Source organism: Lepidochelys olivacea, assembly GCF_965140295.1.
Source record: "Lepidochelys olivacea isolate rLepOli2 genome assembly, chromosome: 17".
NCBI classification, from domain to species: domain Eukaryota; kingdom Metazoa; phylum Chordata; order Testudines; family Cheloniidae; genus Lepidochelys; species Lepidochelys olivacea.
The window spans coordinates 23,217,150-23,240,564 of record NC_140427.1 but is presented as its reverse complement, the minus strand read 5'-3'; the positions used below and the strand labels follow the sequence as shown (position 1 = coordinate 23,240,564).

General features: G+C 46.3%; 1 protein-coding gene across 2 annotated transcripts in view; it reads left to right on the top strand.

The window, feature by feature from the left end:
• TSPOAP1 (TSPO associated protein 1) overlaps window positions 1-23,415 on the top strand; it is a 232,948-nt gene that overhangs the window by 60,840 nt on the left and 148,693 nt on the right. For both annotated transcript variants that reach the window (XM_084651357.1, XM_084651358.1), the window contains 6 exons: window positions 6,907-7,014; window positions 9,452-9,535; window positions 15,366-15,455; window positions 19,249-19,371; window positions 20,357-20,461; window positions 20,825-20,875. In XM_084651357.1, the coding sequence (XP_084507483.1) occupies window positions 6,907-7,014; window positions 9,452-9,535; window positions 15,366-15,455; window positions 19,249-19,371; window positions 20,357-20,461; window positions 20,825-20,875 (561 nt within the window). The remainder of the gene's footprint in view (window positions 1-6,906; window positions 7,015-9,451; window positions 9,536-15,365; window positions 15,456-19,248; window positions 19,372-20,356; window positions 20,462-20,824; window positions 20,876-23,415) is intronic.

Sequence of the window (23,415 nt, the reverse complement as noted above, 5' to 3'; positions counted from 1 at the left end):
TGAAGCACTGGAATGGGTTACCTAGGGAGGTGGTGGAGTCTCCTTCGTTAGAGGTTTTTAAGGTCAGGCTTGACAAAGCCCTGGCTGGGATGATTTAGTTGGTATTGGTCCTGCTTTGAGCAGGGGGTTGGACTAGATGAGCTCCTGAGGTCTCTTCCAACCCTAATCTTCCATGATTCTATGTTAGACCTGTCTCTGCTAGACTGGAGAGCCCAGTATCAAATATCTGTTCCCCAAGTAGGTATTTATAGACCATGGGTGGCCAACCTGAGTCTGAGAAGGAGCCAGAGTTTACCAATGTACATAGTCAGCGACTTCGTGGCTACTCTGGGGCTGGAGCACCCATGGGGAAAAATTGGTGGGTGTTCTGCACCCACCGGCAGCTCCCCGCCCCCCCGCCCCAGCTCACCTCTGCCTCCTCCCATGAGTGCAACGCCGTGTCCTGCTTCTCTCCCCTCCCTCCTAGCACTTGTGCCATGAAATCGCTGTTTCGCGTGGCAAGTGCTAGGAGGGAGGAGGAGGAACGCGGCATGCTTGGGGAAGAGGCGGGGCCAGGGCAGGCATTTGGGGAGGGTCCAATAGGGGCAGGGAGGGGGCAGAGTTGGGGTGGGGCCAGGGGGGGCACGAGCACCCACCAGCGCCAAGGAAAGTTGGCGCCTGTGCCAATGTACATTACTAAAGAGCCACAGTCAAAGTCAGCAGCCCCGCAACTGCTCCCCATCCCCTGCTCCCAGCGCCTCCCGCCCACCCCGCCAGTCAGCATCTCCCTCTCCTTCCCCACACCTCCCGATCAGCTGTTCCGTGGCATGCAGGAGGCTCTGGGGGAGAGGGGGAGGGGGAGGAGCGAGGGCACGGCAGGTTCAGGGGAGGGGGCGGCAAGGGGTGGAGTGGGGGCAGGGCCTGTGGCAGAGCCGGGGGTTGAGCAGCGAGCCCCCCCCCGGCACATTGGAAAGTTGGCGTCTGTAGCTCCAGCCCCGGAGTCGGTGCCTAGGCAAGGAGCCGCGAATTAACATCTGCAGAGCTTCCGGCACAACAGGTTGGCCACCCCCGTTACAGACTGTGATTACGCTGCCCCTTAGCGTTCTGTTTGCTAAGCTAAATCAATTGAGCTCCTTGAGCCTATCAGTATAAAGCAGGCTTTCTAATCCTTCAATCATTCTGGTGGCTCTTGTCTGAACCCTCTTCAGTTTGTCAGCATTCTCCTGGGATTAGGTTGTGACCTGTGTGGAAGCAGATGTTCTTTTTCAGCCCTCTTTCAGCCATTGGTGAATGCCGTTGCCATTAGCTGCCATTCAGCTAATGTGCTCTTGGGTGGTGCAGGCATGTATAGCACCTGTGTGAAACTAACAGGGAAAGGGGCTCGCGTAACTTCCTTAGAAGCTCTTTTGTCTGAGTACATTACATCTGGCCCAATTTCTCCCTTAAATGATGCTCCAGTTCCATTTGTTTAGTGCTTTTATTTTATTTTGGGTTTTCCTTCCATTGCATCAGACAGCAAACAGTCTCCAACAGAAATTCAGCTAAGTTGCTCAAGAAATCCAGCCAGACACAAACCGGAGTTGAGGGAAGCCTGCAGACAGCTAGCAGAAAATTAACAAACTGAGATGTCAGTGTAAGCTGGAGACTCCACGCGGTAGAGGGGAGGGTCAGTTGCAGAATCTGCAATGTGCCAAACACTCTCCCCCAGCTACTGCTTGGAGTCAGAAATACTAGGAAATGTTACATGACTGTGAAAGGATGTTGTGAAGGCCGAAAATATAACTGGGTTCAAAAAATAAATAGGTAAGTTAATGGAGGATAGGTCCATCAGTGGCTATTAGACAGAATGGTCAGAGATGCAACCTCATGCTCCAAGTGTCCCTAAATCCCCCGTCTGCCAGAAGCTGGGGGTATATGGCTGGGGATCGATCACTCAGAATTGGCCCGTTCTGTTCATTCCATCTGAAGCATCTTGTACCCTTGCCAGAGTCAGTATATTAGGGTAGCTGTAGCACTTTTACATGCAAGATTGATTCAACGTTTACAAAACCTGTCACACGATAAAGAAATTCAATGCAGTTCGTCTTTCCGCCGGAACTTTAAGAGGGGACTGGATGACAGCGTATAAGCAGAGGTGGCGAGTTATATGGGCCCGTGGTGCCCGTGGTCCATCCGTATTCATGAAGGTGGGCCCAGCTCCACCGATGTTTAGGCCCTAGGCCCCGTGCTTTGGGGGACCCCGTGCCATTGGGCAGCAACATGGGGCACTCTCACCTCTGGGGCAGCACCCCCCCCCGTCCCTGGAGTCGCTGTGTGCTGCGGGGAGGCCCCAGCGCTGACCCAGCTCCCAGCCCCGGCCAATGGGAGCTGCAGGGGTGGGCCCCAGCGCTGCCTGGCCTCAGCTCCACAGCAGGGAGCAGGAGGGAGCCGCAGGCAGCGAGGGAGCAGCAGGAGCCTGCCACTGTGAGACAGACACACAGACGCAGCCGGGAGGTTGTGAGGACAGACAGATGGAGCCGTGGGCCAGGGAAAGGAGCAGTGATGGGCACTCCCGGGGCTGGCATAAAATACACAGTACAGAGAGTGCTTCCTGACGGGGCTATAGCAACGCCCCCCTGCAGAGCAGACTCGGGCTGCAGCTGGCTCTGTCCATCACTCCCCCCCGCCCCACAGAGACCCACACCACTCTCTGCCCCCCCCGAAAGACCCCCAATGGCCCCTGTGCCCCGTCACCCCTTTCCAGAGAGTCCCCCACTTTGTGCCCCCAGAGACCGCTCCCCTCCCCCCTGCTCCCTAAAACCTCCCCCTTTGCCTTCCCCCTCCCCCCCAGCCCCTTGGCCGGAAGGCTCCCAGTCTATTGGTCAGTGCGGCCAATGGGAGCTGCACCTGAGGCAGGGGGCCTGCTTGCAGATGCAGACCTGCCTGGTCGTGCCTCCACAGCACGGAGAGGGGAAGTCACAGGTGAGCAAGCCCCAGTCATCATGACCACAGGCCCAGCAATTCTCTGGGTATTTAATTTCACTGAGACAAGTAATTCAATCGACTCTTCCTTTCCAGACAGTTTGTGGTTTTTCTTGTAAGAAACCTTACAATTTCTTTGCAAAGAAGTCCATGTATAGTTTTTTCACTTGAGAAGTATATTTTCTGGTTGTTCATAAGCTCATTTATTTTGTTAACTCGGTTTCATAGGCAATTTTAAAAGTCACTTGAATTGTACCTGGTTTTTTCCATTGGTCCAAAACCACATGGAAGATGTGTAGATTTTTATTTCTGTGGGCCAAACCACCCTGTGTAGAAATGTAAATATCGGAGCTAGAAAATCTCTGCAAGGGTAAGGGTCCCTTCAAGAAATTGTCCTCAAGTCATTCATTCTTCTGGGCAGTCCATTCTATTGTTCCCTCCTATAGTGATAGTGACAAGTGTTCCCACCCACAGGAGAGAGGCAGAAGCCTGGGTCAACCCTGCAGGGACTCTGCCTCTTCCCTTGCTCTCTGTCTGCTCTCTCTACCAGCCCCTTTGGTCTCCCTAGGATTGCCCCTACCATTACTCCCTCTGGGGCTTCTTTCTCTGGAGCTTCTTATGAAGTAAAGTCTGGCATTACAGGTTCTTATCTCTGAAATGTATTTAATTTTATGTATTTATTAAGTGTTAATTAAAGCACTATGGGAGTCCCCCTCAGCCCTCTGTATAAATTGATCCTCTTCTTTCCATATGTTTTGTCCATAGGGTTTTCTGCAGCCCTAGGGCAGCCAGCAATAACCCCTGTGCCTTTGCAATGGGGTGAGGGAAGGGAACCCTCTTTATGTGATTTGCAAGAAGTGTTATCCTTACTCAAGGTACCAAAAGTGTTTAAATGATATAAGTACCTTGTAAAATCCCAAAGCAAGTTCATTTTCATTTTTTATATAATCTCATATACAGTAGACCAGGGGTAGGCAACCTATGGCACGTGTGCCAAAGGCAGCAAGCGAGCTGATGTTCAGTCGCACTCACACTGCCTGGGTCCTGGCCACTGGTCTGGGGGGCTCTGCATTTTAATTTAATTTCAAATGAAGCTTCTTAAACATTTTAAAAACCTTATTTACTTTACATACAACAATAGTTTAGTTATATAATATAGACTTATAGAAAGAGACCTTCTAAAAACGTTAAAATGTATGACTGGCATGCGAAACCTTCAATTAGAGTGAATAAATGAAGACTCGGCACACCACTTCTGAAAGGTTGCTGACCCCTGCAGTATACACATATTTTTCATTAATTATATGAGTTGAATTTATTATTATTATTGTTGTTATTATTAGCTAGATTACTGGGGTTTTTTTTGTGTGTGGCAAAATGTGTGCTATTTTATGGGTTGAATGATTGAATGACATAATACCCCCCCACCCCCAATGTCCGTCAGCAAGTCCGGTAATTCTGTCAAGTGTTTGTCGCACAACATGGTGGTGCCTACCCCTGCCTTGTGCTTTAGGGGGTCACGGGGTCCAGGGTGGCCTGGGGAGTTAGCGGGGGGCCTGACCTGGCCCCGGCCCCAGCCCCACCTCGCTGGCTCCCGGCATTGCTCTGCTCCACCTCGCTGGCTCCCGGCATTGCTCAGGGGCGGGGGCTTCAGGGAAGAGGTGGAGTGGGGGTGGGGTGGGAAGACGTGGGGCGGAACAGGGTTGCTTGCTGCTGTCAGCACCAGGCACCCCGCTAACCCCCAGGCCACCCTGGACCCCGCATCCCCCTGAAGCGCAGGGCCCCCCAAAGCACAGGGCCCGGGGCGGTTGCCCTGGTCTGTCCTATGGATGGGACGGATCCATTTGGGCACCACCAAAAATTATACAAACCTGCCGCTCGTGCGTATAAGTACTTACATGGGGAGAAGATTTCTAATAGCAGATTGCTCTTTAGTCTGGAAGACAAAGGCAGAATGAGATCCAGTGCTTGGAAGTTGAAGTAGACAAATTCAAACTAGAATTAAGGTGCATATTTTTAACAGTGAGGAGAATTAACCATTGGAACAGATTACCAAGGGATGTGGTGAAGTTGCTGTGTTTTAGAGCCTTTAAATCAAAATTAATGTCTTTCTAAAGCAGTGGTCTCCAACCTTTTTATGCATATGATTACTTTTTGAATTTAAGTGCAATCCAGGATCTACCCTACCCCTTCCCCGAGGCCCCGCCCCTTCTCTGAGGCCCTGACCCACTCATCCGCTCTTTCCTCCGTTGCTCGCTCTCCCTCACCCACTTTCATCGGGCTGGGGCAGGGGGTTGGGGTTCGGGAGGGGATACGGACTCTGGGCTGGGGCTGAGGGGTTCGGAGTGTGGGAGGGGGCTTCAGGCTGAGCCTGGGAAAGGGAGTTGGGTGCAGGAGGGGCTGAGGGGGTGCAAGCTCTGAGAGGGAGTTTGGGTATAGGAGGGGGCTCCAGGCTGGGCCAGAGTGTTGGAGTGCAGGAGGGGGTATGGGGTACTGGCTCCAGGAGGGGGCTGGGGTTGGTGTGTGGGCTCCCGCTGGGGGGCAGTTACCTCGGGCGGCTCTTGGTTGGTGGCTCAGCGGGGCTAAAGTGGCTCCCTGCTGCCCTGGCCCCACGCTGCTCCCAGAAACGGCGAGCACGCCCCCGCAGCCTGTGTGTGTGTGGGATGGTGGGCAGGGGTCTCCGTGCACTGCTTCTGTCTGCAAGCACTGCCCCCCGCAGCTCCCATTGGCCACAGTTCCCCGTTCCCGGCAGCGCTGCTGCGCCACCGGATTTTTAGCGGCCAGAGATTGCAATCAACTGGGAGAGTCTCCAGGATCGACTAGTCCATCATGATCGATTGGTTGGTGACCACTGTTCTAAACTATATGCTGTAGCTCAGACAGAAATTACAGGTTTGATGCAGGAATCACAAGGTCTCTTGCCTGGGTTACACAGGATGTCTGCTCAGAGCTGATCATAATGCCCCATTTTAAAACGTAGCCCTAACTATGGAGTGGCTATGCGGTGTTTCCATAATTATCTATTATACCTGGTAGAGTGAGCTGATGGTGGTTCCACAATTAAAGGAATAGACATAAAGCTCCTAGCCTGACTTCTTTAAGGCCCTTTCCTCAGGGCTTGTTTATTAGTCACCAAACGGTCACAAAACACAGAAAGCAAATCAACTGAAATACAGGGAATTCCCCAAGGCTTCCCGTGCTTTAGCTAGTCAGGAGAAGAGAAAGCACAGCTTATCCCATAGATGCAGCTATGTGACAGGAGGCTTAAAAATTAAGTGGAAAGGAGAGCACATTCTGTATTAAATTCTGTAGCTATTTAGAGTAATTTCCATAGCACTGTATTAGTTTTATCCATATTAAATTATATGAGATTTTTCCGTGACGGTAACTCAATGAAAAAAGGTCAAACCTTGGCTGGGACAGAATGGATGGATGGAAGGAGAATGTGTATATTGAACTTTGCTGAGGACAGCAAAATACCAGACACCTTTCCTGCCCCACATTGGAATCTGCTGAGGACATACTTATTTTCTGGTGAGAAATGCCAAGACCCATAGCTGTCATTAGAAGGCCTCAGCCATCACAGCATCCACTAACACCTTACTGGGACATTGGGGTCAGCTGATTCAGAAGGAAAGGCTTCTTCTAGTGGATCACCAGCACCACAGCCTGCAGCACCTGGGTTTTTCTAGGAATTCTCTCATCCATGAAAAATCTCACAAAGCTCCAGGAAGGTGTGCAATGTGATATAATAGAAACACTTATTTTCCTTTATTGACATCTCTAGCATGACTCATTCTGCTGGCTGATTTCAGAGAGAAAGAAAATGTTCTCCTGGGCTGTTAGCATCTATGTCTGTAGGTTAGACTGTGCTGGAAGCAAAGCTGTCCTTCCCTTGACAATCAGGTTGTGCTGTTACCCTGATTCTCTCTCATATCCCTCTGGGATCACTTTCTTCCCTTTCAGGTGGAGCCAGGAGTGCTACCTTTGGGACATGCCTCTGAGGAGTATGAAAACTTTCCTCCAAAAAGTGTGGTAGCAGACCCAGAGAGCAGTCAGCAAATACAGCAATTGGTGAGTTGCAGTCCCTTTCCACAGGCTCAAAAGGGGACTCCACCTGTGGGCCTTTCTCCCTCAGAGTGAAAGCAAGGCTTTCTTGGGATGAAATGCTACAACTGTTTCAGTTTTTACATCTCTGATTTCATATGTGGGATTTGGGGTAAAGTCTTCCAGGTGCTTGCTGGTCTCAGAGTGAGGTGCTGGGGAACTGGCCTGTGCCAAGAACCAGCTGCAGAACAGGTGGTCAAAGTGTGACGGGTTCCTGGGCTGCAACCTGGAACTGGGGTAAGCTGAGCACTCTGTCCTATCAGTCTGGGCTCCTTCTCACACTGTGATGTTGTGACAAGGTATACGCCTCTGGCAGGTTCTGCACTTAAACAGACATCCACAGTGTAAGTTTATTACCCAGTCTGCCACTTCTACAAAGGAAAGTGGATGTGCACCAGCCCTTGCACCCTGAGCAGATTTCCCAAGCACTTCAGCCAAAAGCCCTGTTTTAGGTAAAATATAAAACAGATTTATTAACTACAGACAGATAGATTTTAAGTGTACAGTAATAAGTAATAAGTGTACAGATCAAAGTTGGTTACCTAAGAAATAAAAGGTTTCAGAGTAACAGCTGTGTTAGTCTGTATTCGCAAAAAGAAAAGGAGTACTTGTGGCACCTTAGAGACTAACCAATTTAATTGAGCATAAGCTTTCGTGAGCTACAGCTTACTTCATCACATCTGTAGCTCACGAAAGCTTATGCTCAATTAAATTGGTTAGTCTCTAAGGTGCCACAAGTACTCCTTTCCTTTTTAAGAAATAAAACAAATTTACAGTCTCAGTTCTATAAACTAAACAGGATTTGAATCAAGCAGTGTCTCATCCTGATAGATGGTAGAGTTCCTTAATATATAGGCTGGGATTCTCCTTTCCAGCCTGGGACCGCTTCCAGTCTTTGTCCTCCAGTGTGCTTTCAGGTGTTGAGCTGGGGGGTCGGGGGGGGGGAGTGATGATGTCACTTCTCTTTCATAGTTTCCTCCTTCTTGCTGGAAACATCTATGTTTGTGAGGTGGGTCAAGCAGCCTCCATTGTCTATGTACTATCTCTGAGAAGTCTCCATTGTATAGATTCCTGGGACAGTCCTTGTGGAATGTGTATTCCCTTTAATGGGCCATCAGTGCATCTGGCTCCTCCATTGTTGCACCTGAAAGGCTGGTTGTGGGTGTTCCCAACCTCACAACATCTTTCAGTAACACACACATAGCAAAACTTCATAACTCCACATACAATGATAGCACATACAATCCAACAAGATATTAATGTTCAACAAATCAAGCCCTTTCAAATAACATAAGATAACATAAGAATGGCCATACTGGGTCAGATCAAAGGTCCATCTAGCCCAGTATCCTGTCTACTGACAGTGGCCAATGCTAGGTGCCCCAGAGGGAATGAACAGAGCATGTAATCATCAAGTGATCCATCCCGTCTCCATGATACCTCATAAGGCATACTTTGTACAAAACAGATCATAATTATATCAGCATGGTAAATATGGGGGTGCCAGGGTACTGCTTTAGAGCACAGAGTGTCACACAAGGGCATAGGCACTCATGACTTCCCTCATTCACCGATGCCCTGGATGTACACATTCCAAGGTGTTTTGATCACTGCTGGCTGAATGATATATATCAGATGAAGCAATCAACCACCTCAAAACTAATTGAAAGTGAAAAAAGGTGAACATCTGTTTTGCTTTTCTGGGCTTACACTTTTTCTAAAATGGAATAGGTACATCCTATCAGGGACATAGGAGAAATACCATGTAACTCATATGTCCCTTATGAGCTACCCCAACAAACCAGGCTTGTTCATAGGGTATTCCAAGTTTAACAGCCTGATAATGTTCATAGGTATCCAGAGGAGCCAAAAAAGGTAGCAAGTAGCTAGAGATGTCAACACATATTGAGCAAATTTGTGCTGGCTGTTAGTTACAGTCTGGATTTGAACCATAGCTGAGTTAATACCTTTTTTGCAGCTCAGGCTGATCCTTCTGCATAGCGCTAGCCCTTAGCCCTGTATTTTGCATGACAGAGTTTACAAAGCTCCCCACTTGTGCTAGATGTCATGCCATGTACTGCTTGTCATCAGCATGATTCAAGTGGGAAAGCAGAGAGCTATGTCCAGAACTGAAAAGGTGGGAGGAGGAAAGGGGCCCATAAAAATAGCTGGTTAGCTTATTGAGTTTTGTTTGGGCATTTCTTGTTGTCTTCTTAAGAGCTGTCGTTAACTTTTTTTCAAATAATTTTCACAAAGAGATTTTCATGTGGAAGAGAAAAAGCTTGTGTGGTGTTAGATCAGGTAAGCTGTTTTGAATTTCACGTGCACCATGAGACATCTCTGGGATGCTGGTCTCTGTTTGGTCCAGTGTTTCTTCATGGCTTCCTTTGCTTTTCTTGTGTAGGAATTTGAGCTCAGGAAAAAGCGTAAAAAATGTGAAAACCTTGAACATGAAGTGAGGAAGAAGCACAAAAGATGCAAAGAATTGGTAAGCATTGTCTCTCTCTACAGCTGTGAGTTTGATGTTAGATGAATGGTTAGATTGCTTCATTCTTATTTGGGATTTTTTTCCTTGTTTAGCTAAAGTAATTTCTTTTCCGTCTCTTATTTCTCATTTCAACAAAATCACAAATGGGTTCCAACCTTTATAGCCTAAAGTTTAGTTCATTTAGTGTTTCAGCTGGTTGCAGACCAAATGTGTAGATTCTTCTGCATTAAATTAATCTTAATGTATGTAGTAGGGAAAAATAATTCCCTCCACTTGAAGGATTGTTGGGTGAAATTCCCCCTGTGTTATGCGGGGGTGTGGGTGTGTGTGTCTATGTGTGTCAGGTTAGAAGATATTAAAGGTCCCGACCAGTCTTAAAAATCAGTTGGGAGGAAAAATGTAATTAGAAAAATTTGAACGATGATTGGAATTGTTTAAGAATACTTCAAGAGAAGCCTAAAAAGCCACGGTCAAGGAAGAAGGCCGTATTGGTTAAAAATATGACCTGCTTCAGAGAGGAAGTGAAGGCAGCTATAATATACATATAATGTATATAAAAAACAAATGGAAGAAAGGGGAAGTTGACAGAAATGAATATAAATCCGTAGCAAGGAGTTGTAGAAAATTGATGAGGGAAAAAAGAGACACAAGGAAAAATCGATGGCCAGCAGAGATAAGGACAATAAGGAGTTTTTTCAAGTATATTAGGAACAAAAATAATCCTGACACTAGTATTGGTCCATTATAAGGTGGAAATCGTAGAATTATCAGTAATAATGCAGAGAAGACAAAAGTGTTCATTAAATATTTCTGTTCTGTATTTGGGAATAGTGATGATATTATCATATCATATAATGACACCTTTTTCATTCCATTTGTATCTCAAGAGGATGTTAAATAGCAGCTACTAAAGTTAGCCATTTTTAAATCAGCAGGTCCAGATAACTTGCGTCCAAGAGTTTTAAAAGAGCTGGCTCTGGGCCTTGCTGGACTATTAATGTTGATTTTCAATAAGTCTTGGAACACTGGGGAAGTTCCAGAAGACTGGAAGAAAGCTAAATGTGCCAGTATTTAAAAAGGGTAAATGTGATGATCTGGGTAATTATAGGACTGTCAATCTGACATCGATCCCAGGCAAGATAATGGAGTGGCTGTTATGGGAGTTGATTAATAAAGAATTAAAGGAGGGTACTCAAACTTATGCCAATCAACGTGATTTTATGTAAAATAGATCCTGTCAAACTAACTTGGTATCACTTTTTATATGTTATAGTGTTTTAACAGCAAATTAGCCTGGGGACAGTATGCAAAAAGCAAAAGTTATTACAATAAAACTTAAAGCTAAATCCAAGGTTATAAAATATTACAATATTTATAAGGATTAAAAAGGAGATATGCCATTAATCTGTATATGATCCCTGTGCCACTTGCCTTTTCCTTATATCAGTGGCTGACCATGCCATATCCAATTGCTTATTAATATTCTCTATTCTCCACCTGATTAGGGATTTCACATTTTTAAACTTAAATCTAATTTCTGATTAGAAGAGTGGCTGGAGTATTATTTGGGAGACCAAGGATCTTTCTAATAAATTTGTTTTGAATCACTTCCTGTCTCTGGGATCAGACTATCCCCACATTTCTGCTCCATACAAAATTTGAGTGCATACCTTAGCCTCAAACACTCGAAGGGCTGGTGCAATTAAGTTTCCCCCATGAGTGCACGTAAAATGTAACACCACTTGCATTGAATCTGAGATCTTCTCTTTTGTTACCTGAATATTCGTATGACGCAAACCATTTTGTGAGAACCAGATACCCAGGTAGGGGAAAAGAGCTAACTTGTTCAGTATATTGTCTATCAATCCTCCATTTATGCAACCACAGTCTCTGATGAAAGACACTTCTGTTAGCTTTGGAGTAATTTATTGAAAGGGCTTCCCGGTGACAGTACCAAACACATTCTTATTTGATTTACAAATATGTGCCTCCTATGGGGAGAAAATTGTATGCACCTTTTGTTGATCTAAAATCAGACTTTGAACTGATTGTTAGGGACCATCAGTGAGGCAAATTGGAGATTGCTGGAACAGATCCCTGATTACTACTTCTTTTAAGAGCTCTTCACAGACAAACAGTGGATAAACCTGGATGGGGGACTAACTGATTCTATCCCAGTTAGAAAGGAGGTTTGATGGGGGTGTCTAGTAGCCCCTTTTCTTTTTATCTTTTATGATGTGGTTTTAGCATTAAAAGGGGATCAGTATTTCCCCCCTAAAATCATGAATGCCCCTGTGTCTGTCATATGATATGCAGAGGATATGGTTCTATGGTCACAAATATCTTTAGCACTGAAGTGTTTATTACATGGATTTGGTATTTTTTTTGATGAGATTACTATTTTGGTTGATAAAGATAATAGTGTTGATGTTATATACTTAGGGCTTGTTTTCATGTACAGCACTACAGAGACACAACTGCACCAGTAAAGCTGCTCTGCTTTAGTGAGGATGTTTCTATGCCGACAGGAAAGCTGCTCACGTGGGTGTAGTTAATCCACCTCTGCGACAGGCGGTAGCCATGTTGATGTGCTGCCGACATAGTGCTGCCTACGTGGCGGGTTAGGTCAGCATAACTACATTGCTCAGTTGTGTGGATTTTTCACTAAGTGAAGTAGTTATACCAATATATGTCTGTCCTGCAGACCTGGCCATAGACATCTGTAAGGCATTTGACTTGGTACCACACGGCATTTTGATTACAAAAATTAGAAAAATATAAAATTAACATTCTGTTTGTAGTGTTGTTGTAGCCGTGTTTGTCCCAGGATATTAGAGACAAGGTGGGTGAGGGAATATATTTTATTGGACCAACTTCTATTGGTGAAAGAGACAAGCTTTCGAGCTACACAGAGCTCTTCCTCAGGTCTGGGGACGGTACTTGGAGCATCACAGCTAAAGGAAAGGTGGAACAGATGGTTTAGCGCAAGTCGTTAACACCTATTCTATGAGACCATTCACGGTGAAGTGGCCCGTTCACCTCTCTCCAGTCACAGGACAAAACAAGGGGTTAGTGGGTTACAGGTTGTTGCAATATGCCATAAAATTCAATATCTTTGAGTCTGTGATTTTTAGTGTCTAGTAAAGTTTTGAATTTAAGCTCCCAAGATCTTCTTTTGAAGATGTTGTTCATTTTTCCTTTGAGGGTGAGGACTGAGAGGTCAGATATAGAGTGATGGTGAAGTGTTCACCCACAGGTGACAGGGTGGTTTTTCTTGTATCATTTTTCTGTGTGTGTAGGACCCATGGACTAAAAGGTGTGTTGTGGGGTATGTTGATTATTGTAGCAGTGGAGCTATGTGAGCAGGTTTTGCATTTGTTGTTCTGGCAGGGTCTGGTGCTGCTTTGACTTGGTGGGTCCTGGTTTGCTAAACAATCTGTTCTACCTTGTATTTAGTTGTGACACTCACAGGACATTTCCCAGACCTGACGAAGGGCCCTGTGTAGCCTGAAAGCTTGTCTCTCTCACCAACAGAAGTTATCCCATTCAAAGATAGTCCCTCACCCACATTGTCTCTATAAAATTAACGTGGGACACATTAAATTAATTAAAAGCTGGTTAACTGATAGGTCTCAAAATGTAATTGTAAATGGGGAATCGTCACTGAATGAGTGTATTTTTAATGGTGTCCCGCAGGTATTGGTTCTTGGTCTTGTGCTGTTTAACATTTTTATCAATGACCTGGAAGAAAACATAAAATTAACCCCCTACTCTGGGCTGCTGCACTCTCCCTGGCTCTGCTCTGGGCTGCTGCAAGGGCCCTGAGCTCTTGGCTCCATCATCGACTTGCCCACCCTGACAATCTGGCTGACTTGGAGTGCTGGCCTCTGACCATTGACCCTGGGGACCTGTCAGTCCCTGGATCCTGACTCCTCTTCAGCCCTTCCCCTTTCTCCTGGTATTGACAGGGGGCCAACCAAAAAACCACTACGTTTCAGTAAGGGGCCAACAGCCCCCTTATATATCTCCCAGCAGAGCCTTGGCTATTGCACTGCTAATGGTGTGATCTTTGGGAATGTGAAGAAAAGTGCCCTGTAGGAACAGGGATGCAGGAGCCACTGTTACCCTCATGGGGTCTGTTTTGATCATGTCTTGACCACAAATTGATTTAGGGCCAGATTCTGGTCGCCTGACTCATGTTGGGTAGCACCAAGTCACTGAAGTCAGCAGGGCAGCTTGTGGGATACGATGCTGTTCATTCACTGTGTGTAAGAGTGTCAGAACCTGACCCCCAATGGTTATGATAGGACTGGCTGACCCTAGATTATTTGGTGACCGCAGAGGAATTGGATTGTGAGTCTCTCTGCAGAGGGAATTTGTGCCAAGTGGGTGTCCAGGAGATGTTTGATGGTCAGTAACAGCCTGTTTTCCTTCTCTGGAGTTTTTGACATCTACCACAATGTGTGTGTGTTTGTGTGTGGGAGGGAATGAAATTCAGTAAAGTTCTTCCATTACTATAGCAACCACTCATCATTCTGTGGTGATCACCCAGCCTGGGGAAAATCTTCGTCTCCCCATATCACCACTCACGTTTATGTGAGCTGCATCTCCTAGGTCTGCAAGAGTGGGCATTGTTAGGGGGCTTATTCCTTCACCCACTTACTTCCCTGGTCCTTCTCGCATGAACAGAGAGCAACAATACCCGAAGTCCAAAGGTGCAAACAATTCGATGTTTATTGGGGTGAACTTCCAGCAAGCATGATTCCAGTTTCCTTCCTTAGTATCTTCCTTCCCAGCTCTGACACCACAGAGCCTTACACCTGTGTCCCTGTTCCCATTCCTACCCTTAGCCAAACATGATTCCAACTTCCTTACTCCCATTCCCTGTTCCCATTTCCCCCTTTAGCAAAACATGATTCCAATTTTCTTACTCCCATTCCCTGTTCCCATCTCCCCCTTTAGCAAAACATGATTCCAATTTTCTTACCCCATTCCCTGTTCCCATCTCACACACCCACATGCCCACCCCCACCCACACCCACACCCACACCCACACCCTTCCTCATTGACTACAGATTATATAGTAAAACTTGAGTTCTGCTTATCTATACCTTAACCAATCATTTTCCTGAAATTTAACTAACCAATCCTAACATATTGTAACATGATTATGTAACCAATTATATCCCACCACCTCAATTAGTTTACACCCAGCAAAATTAATTATACAGCAGACAGGAACAATCACAGAACCAGACAGAGATTATACAGACAAACAACAGCAAAGTGGGAACTATAATGACAAAACTATACAGAAGTGAGGATTTCACATCCCAGCTATTGATAAGTGAGTTCTTGCCAGACAGGATGCTATCAAACTAAGTTTCCTTTTACATTTTCTAGGCACTTCCCTTTCTCTGGAGGTGATAGGAATACAATCCTGTCCTGATAGTGCCTAACAGCCCAATAGCACCTTATTTCAATGTGACTAGTTTGGAATGTGAGGATGTGACCGGTCGCTTCCCAGCTTATGGCTGCCTCTGCTGCTTAGCCAAAGGCCTTAGCCTAAGAACAGGGCCACAAACTGTCACAGTAGGAGAAGGCCCTTACACTGGCAGACAGTGGTTTTGATTCTTTCTTTTATACCTCTATCACTAGCCAAGTGATAAGAATACACCTAAATTCTTAGAGTATAGGCCTTTACAGACAGTACTATAATCTTCTCCTGCAATCAGCCAGGTGCAGCTCAGCCTCCTAGTTCCCTCTTGCCTGGGCAAAGCAGTTAATCAGAGAACTTTGGTATAGTAACAAGATCATTCTCTCTGGACAGGAAATCCAGCTGCAGGTGGTGCAGGGTGAAAATGCACAGCTGGCTCAGGAGAACACTCAACTAAATGGAAAGGCGGAATGGGCACGACAGGTAACCAGGGATACTCTTGTTCCGTCAATGGAGCATTAGCTTCTATTTTATGTTTATGTCAACATTGCAAAACTCCTCTACCAAGCAGAGCTTATCACAGGACTAAGACAAAGCAGTAGCCCAGATTCAAAGTGTAGTTATTAATGACTGGCTGTGAAACTGGGAGACTGTATCTAGTGGGGTCCTGTAGGTGTCAGTCCTGGGTCTGGTACTATGTAATATTTTCATTAATTACTTGGATAATGGAGTGAAGAGTGTGCTTATAAAATTTGCAGGGGACACCAGGCTGGGAGGAGTTGCTAGCACTTTGAAGGACAGGATAAGAATTCAAAACGACCTTGAGAAATTGGAGAATTGGTCTGAATTCAACAAGATGAAATTCAATAAACAAGTGCAAAGTGCTACACTTACTAAGGAAAAAATCAAATGCACAACTACAAAAAGGGGAATAACTGATTAGGTGATAATACTGCAGAAAAGGATCTAGGGGTTATAGTGGATCACAAATTAATTATGAGTCAACAATGTGATGCAGCTATGAAAAAGGCTAATATTATTCTGGGGCATATTAACATGAGCGTCATAGGTAGGACACAGGAGGTAATTTCCCCATTTTACTTAGCACTGTGAGGCCTCAGCCATGGGCAGCGGGTAATGGAGGCTGGAGGAGGCTCAGGCTCCCCAAACTTCTGCTAATGCTCCCCGCCATGGTCTTGGGCCAGGCCGTGGCAGGGCTCAGAGCTCTGCTGGGCAGCCTGGGCCCAGGGCTCAGCCCAAGCCTCCTCCGGGCTGCTCTGGGCGTTGTCGGGCTGGCCAGGGCTCAGGGCTGCTCCGGGCACCAGCAGGGTTTGGACCGGGGCGAGGAAGGGAGGGCTTGGGTGGAAGAGGTAGGGTGAGGCCTTGGGCAGAAGAGGCAGGGAAGGCGGCTAGCCTCCCTGAACAGGGGTTGCACGCGCTGCCCATGGTAATTCTGGGCACCACACTTTAGGAAAAATGGGAACAAACTGGAGAGAGCCCAGAGCAGAGCAACACAAATTTTAAAAGGTTTAGAAACCCTGACCTATGAGGAAAGGTTAAAAAAAACCAAAAACCTGGGCCTGGTTAGTCTTGAGAAAAGCAGACTGAGGTGGGGACCTGATCAGTCTTCAAATATGTGAAGGGCTGTTATAAAGAGGACAGTGATCAATTGTCCTCCATATCTACTGAAGATAGGATGAGAAGTCATGGGCTTAATCTACAGCAAGGGAGATTTAGGTTCAATATTAGGAAAAACTTTCCAACTGTAAGGGTAGTTAAGCTTTGGAACAGGCTTCCAAGGGATGTTGTGGAATCCCCATCACTGGAAGTTTTTAAGAGCAGGCTGGACAAACATCTGTCAGCGATGGTCTAGGTTTACTCAGTCCTGCCACAGCGCAGTGGCCTGGACTTGATGATCTCTTGAAGTCCCTTCCAGTCCTACCTTTCTATGATTCTCCACGGTGATTTCTTCTGTTGTAGTGCTTGATGAGGGGCCTTGTATGGGGCTCGTTGGGTCCACCATGGGGTGATTACAATGGAGGATCGTGGTGTCAAGGTTTCTTCCCCACTCTGAACTCTAGGGTATAGATGTGGGGACCTGCCTGAAAGACCCCCTAAGCTTATTCTTAGCAGCTGAGGTTAAAAACTTCCCCAAGGTACAAACTTTGCCTTGTCCTTGAACAGTATGCTGCCACGACCAACGTTTTAAACAAAGAACAGGGAAAGAGCCCGCTTGGAGACGTCTTCCCCCAAAATATGCCCCCCGAAGCCCTACACCCCCTTTCCTGGGGAAGGCTTGATAATGATCCTCACCAATTGGTACAGGTGAACACAGACCCAAACCCTTGGATCTTAAGAACAATGAAAAATCAATCATGTTCTTAAAAGAAGAATTTTAATTAAAGAAAAGGTAAAAGAATCACCTCTGTAAAATCAGGATGGTAAATACCTTACAGGGTAATCAGATTCAAAACACAGAGAATCCCTCTAGGCAAAGCCTTAAGTTACAAAAAGACACAAAAACAGGAATACACATTTCCTCCAGCACAGCTTATTTTACAAGCCATTAAACAAAAGAAAATCTAACGCATTTTCTAGCTAGATTACTTACTAACTTTACAGGAGTTGTAAGGCTTGCTTTCCTGATCTGTTCCTGGCAAAAACATCGCACAGACAGACAAAACCCTTTCCCCCCCTCCAGATCTGAAAGTATCTTGTCCCCTCATTGGTCATTTCGGGTCAGGTGCCAGCGAGGTTACCTTAGCTTCTTAACCCTTTACAGGTAACAGGATGTTGCCTCTGGCCAGGAGGGATTTTATAGCACTGTATACAGAAAGGTGGTTACCCTTCCCTTTATCTTTATGACATGCGGCCATAAACTTCTCTCCATAGCTGGGGCATAAGTGGGGGGCAGTGCTGGCTGAGGGCAGGGTGTACCCTGGGGAGCAGGGGAGAGACCCAGTGCAATTTACAGCTGCCTTTGCCTGATGGAAACCCTGAAGCAGGACAGGAGGCAGCAACACCAGCTGCACTCCTGGTGTGAATCCCCCTAAGGGTGCAGGTGGGGTAATTATGGTGCCAAGTTTGCGGCCTGGCTTTTTAGGACGTGAGTACGCTCTCTGGCATTACCCCCAGTAAATAACTGCACAGTGGTCATAACAAACAGGAAAATCAAAATCACACAGATGCACAGAGCAGCAAGGAAAAAAGTAAGAAAATAATTCATCATATTGGGTGCAGGCATTAAGGTAACCATAAGGCACACACTAACAAGTAAAGGGAAGATTTTAAATGTGCATAAATGGGTGGGAATTGATAAAGGTTTTGTATAGGGGGCAGGATCCCTCAAAGATGTGGTTTCTTAACTCAGCTCCTTCTCTCAACATAAGTGAGGCAAAAAGCCAAATTTTACACTGGGTTTCACTCTGAAGACTGGTCATTTTCCCTATGATTAGGACTTCCTAGATCTTCACAAGCCACCTGTCAGAAAGGGAGCATTAGCCTTACACTGGTGATATTAGTTGCTCATAATACCCAAGTTATAGTTCATTCTGCTTAGATGTAAAGCCTAATCAGCAGCACTTATATGGTGAATGTAGGGGAGAACACAATACATCAGGTTACAGTTCTGTTCAACCCGAAGCACAAATCTCTGTGTTTATTCTTGCTGTGTCCAGGTTTTATGGCCTGGCTCTCCGCAGTCTCTCCAGCATAAATCATGTTCAGAAAACCTCACATTTGGGATGGGAGATTACTTCAGTAGCAAATGCAGGCTGTGTGAATAACCATTAGTCATAATTAAGAAAGATACAAATATATGAATATTTTCCTAATGTTATGTTTGATCACAAATGTGAGGAAAGATGGGTTTACTTGACTGCCAATGGGATGGGAGGAGATGTGGGGGTCCCGTGTTTGCCAATGGGAGAGTAAAAGACATAGGTTCATGTCCCTGCCAATGGAAGGTGTGTCTAAGTCTAAGATAACAAGGAGTCTGGTGGCACCTTAAAGAGTAACAGATTTATTTGGGCATAGGCTTTCATGAAAAACCACTTGAAGTGGTTTTTTACCCATGAAAACTTATGCCCAAATAAATCTGTTAGTCTTTAAGGTGCCACCAGACTCCTTGTTGCTTTTGTGGATACAGCCTAACGTGGCTACCCCCTGATACTTAAGTCTAAGATGTGGTTCAAACTGTGAAAAATGATGGACCGCCATTATTTATACAAAGTGTGCCTGAGGCTGTTTGTAGTAATACACTATCCTCTTTCCACAGGTTGAATCTGAAAATGCTGACCTGAAGTTACAGGTTGTTGTAGTTACTAAGGAACGAGATTCTGCTCTTCAGAAGAGCCAAGGACTCCAAACCAAGCTGGAGAATCTAGAGCAGGTGCTGAAGGTTAGTCGAATTCAGAGCTTCTGAAAAGGCTGTTGAAACACTAAACACTGTTTTGATTGGTTTGATCAGGAAAGGACATGAAGTTCCCCCTCTCTTTCTTACAGTGTTTGATCTATCTAAGCTAGTGATTTAGTTAATCCAATGCTATTTCGAAAGGGCTTGTTAGAGCAATGTCTAAGGTCTGCCATAAGCAGCAAGAAGAGAGACCTAGGAATGTGTCTCCTTGGCTGTGGGTAATATGGGAGTGAAGCGATTGCTATAATTTCCTGTTGCAGTTGGAGATTTACGATGCACCATGATTCCCTGGTGCTCCTTGATCACCACAGACAGTAGTCTGTCAGGCTGGGAGCCCACCTGGGCTGTGATACAGTGGAAGCCAGCCGGGTTGGAGGGATGTGATTGATTTCCTGCAGTATGATTTCCTGCAGTTGTTTGGGTCACCTATGTATAGTTTCGCTGTTAGTGGCTTTCCCTACTTAGGGAGTTTCTCAAACTGGGCTCCTCTGGCTTCTACAAGAAGATTCTCATTTCAGATATCTGGTTTTTGACAAGTGCCTTGTCTGTTGAGAGTGACTCTAAATTATGCTGGCTGCTGTGGTTCCACAGGGACTGCTTTGCCGGCTGAGGACTGGCCAGAGTGCTGTGTGTGTTGGCCCTGCCCTGTTGGCATACCTGGCATACCACTCCTCTCCATGCACTCTGCGTCTGAGGGGGAAGCTGGTGGTGTAAAGCTGTCTGAAGCCACTATGAACCCCGTTTATATTGCTGGAGTGGCTTGGAGAGCTTTGGGAGGCCAAGGATCTGCCCAATATGTGCTGGAACCCCACCCCTGAAAGTAACCTCCCCGGTTTTTAATTAGTCTGTGAAAAACACTTGGTCTGTTAATTGCCATCAGGAAAGCATGGAGGATGAGGCCCTCAGTAGAGCTCCGAGAGGCAATGCTTCAACAATGCCTCCCCTAAATTGTGTGTGACTTCTTCTCCAGCATATGAGAGGTGTGGCTGAGCGAAGGGAGCAGCTGGAGGCTGAACACGAGGAAGCCCAGCTAGCACGGCAGGCGAAACAAGAGGAAGTCAGATGGTTGCAGCAGGTATGCAGTGAGTGCAAGGCAGTGAGAAAATGGACACTTTAACTCTCTGAATCCCACCATGGAAAGAGATGGAACTCCTGCATTGTCTCCTTGGCGGGACTGTGCAGGGAGGAGGTATGTGTGAGTTTACCAGATAAACTAATCCAGGGAAGTGAACTCTGATACCTGGGCACTACAAGGGGCTGTTCTCATGCATGATAATTCTAATCTGCAAAGGCTCTTTGTCCACAGAGCAGGGATGTCTCTGGTCCTGTTGTTCTGTTCTTTTAAATCTATCTTGCTGCCTATTGAGATGCTGACAGCAGAAGTGAGCTTTCTGAGGGGTGTTTGGTCAGTAACTCCTTGTTTCCTGTTTGACTTCAGGCCCAGGCAGAGGCAAAAAGGGATCATGAAGGAGCAGTGCAGCTACTAGAGGTAAGATGGAAAGGCAAAATCAGCCAGGAGTTTGCAAATTTGCAAAAAAAAAAAAAAAAAAGCCAGGTGTTTGCAAATTTGGTCTCCAAGAGCTTTGTTTCTCTGTGGGCTGATGTTCCTGGGTCAGAATGTTCCCTAGCAAACACTGCAAGTGGTAGACCTGTCTCACTACAGTGCGGCGCACACTTATCTGTCACTCAGGCGAGTAGCCATTAGGGCCAGAATTTTCAAGAGCTTGAAACCTGGCATACTGAGCGTCTTCGAAAATCTGCCTAAGACTGTTTACTCAGTTCAGGTTTTCAGCCAATGACCATCACTGTGGTGCCTGTATATCTTCCAGTGATGCATTAAGCAACATAACTGTCATGTCTGCAGCCTTCTTCATGACTTTCTGCATATGGGTTGTTGGTTGGTTGGTTTTTATGTTATGTGGTCTATGCTGTTATTACAGGAGACATGGCAAAGATGCGGTTTAGCTCTTGGAACGGAAAGTGGTGAGGGTAGTTCTTTGATCCAGCAGGAATGAACGCCACAGTCCTCCAAAGTGCCAGTCCTTCCCATTGCTCTGCCCCCTGTACAAACAAGCTTTAGCGTTGTGGTAGCCAACTCCATTATGCCAGTGGAGAGAAGCGATGACCATAGTTTTGATCCCAAGCATGAGGTGATCTCTTAGATAACCTGGGCCCAAACTATTTGGAGGCATGATGACAAAGGACCAACAGTTTCAGCTTGATATCATGCTTTAGGGGAATCCAGTGCCGTGAGTGGGGGCCAGGTTTGATGCCTAGGGAGTGAGCTGCTGCATTCTCCATCAATTGTAATTTTCTCAGTGCTGAACCTTCCAAGCCCAAGTAAGCTGCTTTCTTACAGTGTGGTTGGCGGGTAATGAAGGTATGTGCTGTCGAGGGCAGCTCTTCCTCTCCAGTGATGGAACACAGTCAGAAATGGCAGAATGCATTTCTTGTGACCTCGGCTCTGTGAGAGCTTGGTGTCAGTGAGGAGTCTATAAGAACCTGTGAAGTCAGCTGAGCAGGTATGGGTATGTGCCTTTGACTGGTGGAGATTGTGCAAGGTCTCCTCTGCCAACCAGTAGCTTTAACTAACCTTTTCTCATCTCTGTTCCAGGGCATCCAGGTTAGCTTGATGCCAATGGCACTGCTGTCTGTTGTAAAGAGTAAATAGCTAGAGCTGTGTCTCAGCTACACCTTGTTGTCATTTGACCTTGTGATGTCTCACCAGTTCAGCAGGCTGCTGCCTTTTGACGTTAAATAGATCATTGTGGAGCTCCAAACGTAAGAGGCCTGGGGGTGAAGGTGCAGGTTCACACAGTGACCCTTTGGGTGTGTTCCTCCAGAAAGTGGTCAGACTGTTCCAGTTCTTTCATTAGCCACTGCCATCTTGCTTAGACGGGACAGCAATATCTTGTGGCTGACTGTGTTGAATGCTGCAGAGTCCAGAGATTTGAGAATGGACATCAGTCTTCCACTGACACAAGAGACTGACCACCAGTGCCACTGCCTGTTTCCTGATCACGTGCTGTGGATTGTGGCATGCCTAGGATATGGCTTCTGCTAGAGGAGTTTCAAGCTGGCATTTAGCTAGCTCCTTAACAAGCTTGTTCAGGGAAGAAAGGTTTAATATTTGCAATAGTTAGCTAGGTCCAGTACCTCCAAGGTGCCTTTCTTCAGTTTGGGTAGACTATTGCATGTTTGAAGGAAAAAGGGGAGATTCATTCTTTGCCTAAGATGTTGGTTATGCCTGTCAGAAGAGGCTCCAGCAGTTGGTGATCCTCTGTCATAGAATCGTAGAAGACTAGAGTTGGAAGAGACCCTAGGAGGCCACCCAGTCCAACCCCTTGCTCAAAGCAGGATCAACACCAATTAAATCATCCCAGCCAGGGCTTTGTCAAGCTAGGCCTTAAAAACCTCTAAGGATGGAGATTCCACCACCTCCCAAGGGAACCCATTCCAGTGCTTCACCACCCTCCTAGTGAAATAGTGTTTCCTAATTTCCAACCTAGACCTCCCCCACTGCAACTTGAGACCATTGCTCCTTGTTCTGTCATCTGGCATCACTGAGAACAGCTGAGCTTCATCCTCTTTGGAACCCCCCTTCAGGTAGTTGAAGGCTTCTATCAAATCCCCCCTCACTCTTCTTGTCCCTAGAAAAGAAGCCGTGTTCCCTCAGCCTCTCCTCATAAGTCATGTGTCCCAGCCCCCTAATAATTTTCGTTGCCCTCCGCTGGACTCTCTCCAATTTGTCCACATCCTTTCTGTAGTGGGGGGCCCAAAACTGGATGCGGTACCCCAGATGTGGCCTCACCGGCGCTGAATAGATGGGAATAACCACATCCCTTAATCTACTGGCAATGCTCCTACTAATGCAGCCCAATATGTGGTTAACCTTCTTGTCAACAAGGGCACACTGCTGACTCATATCCAGCTTCTCATCCACTGTAATCCCCAGGTCCTTTTCTGCAGAACTGCCACATAGCCAGTCCGTCCTCAGGCTGTAGCAGTGCATGGGATTCTTCCGTCCTA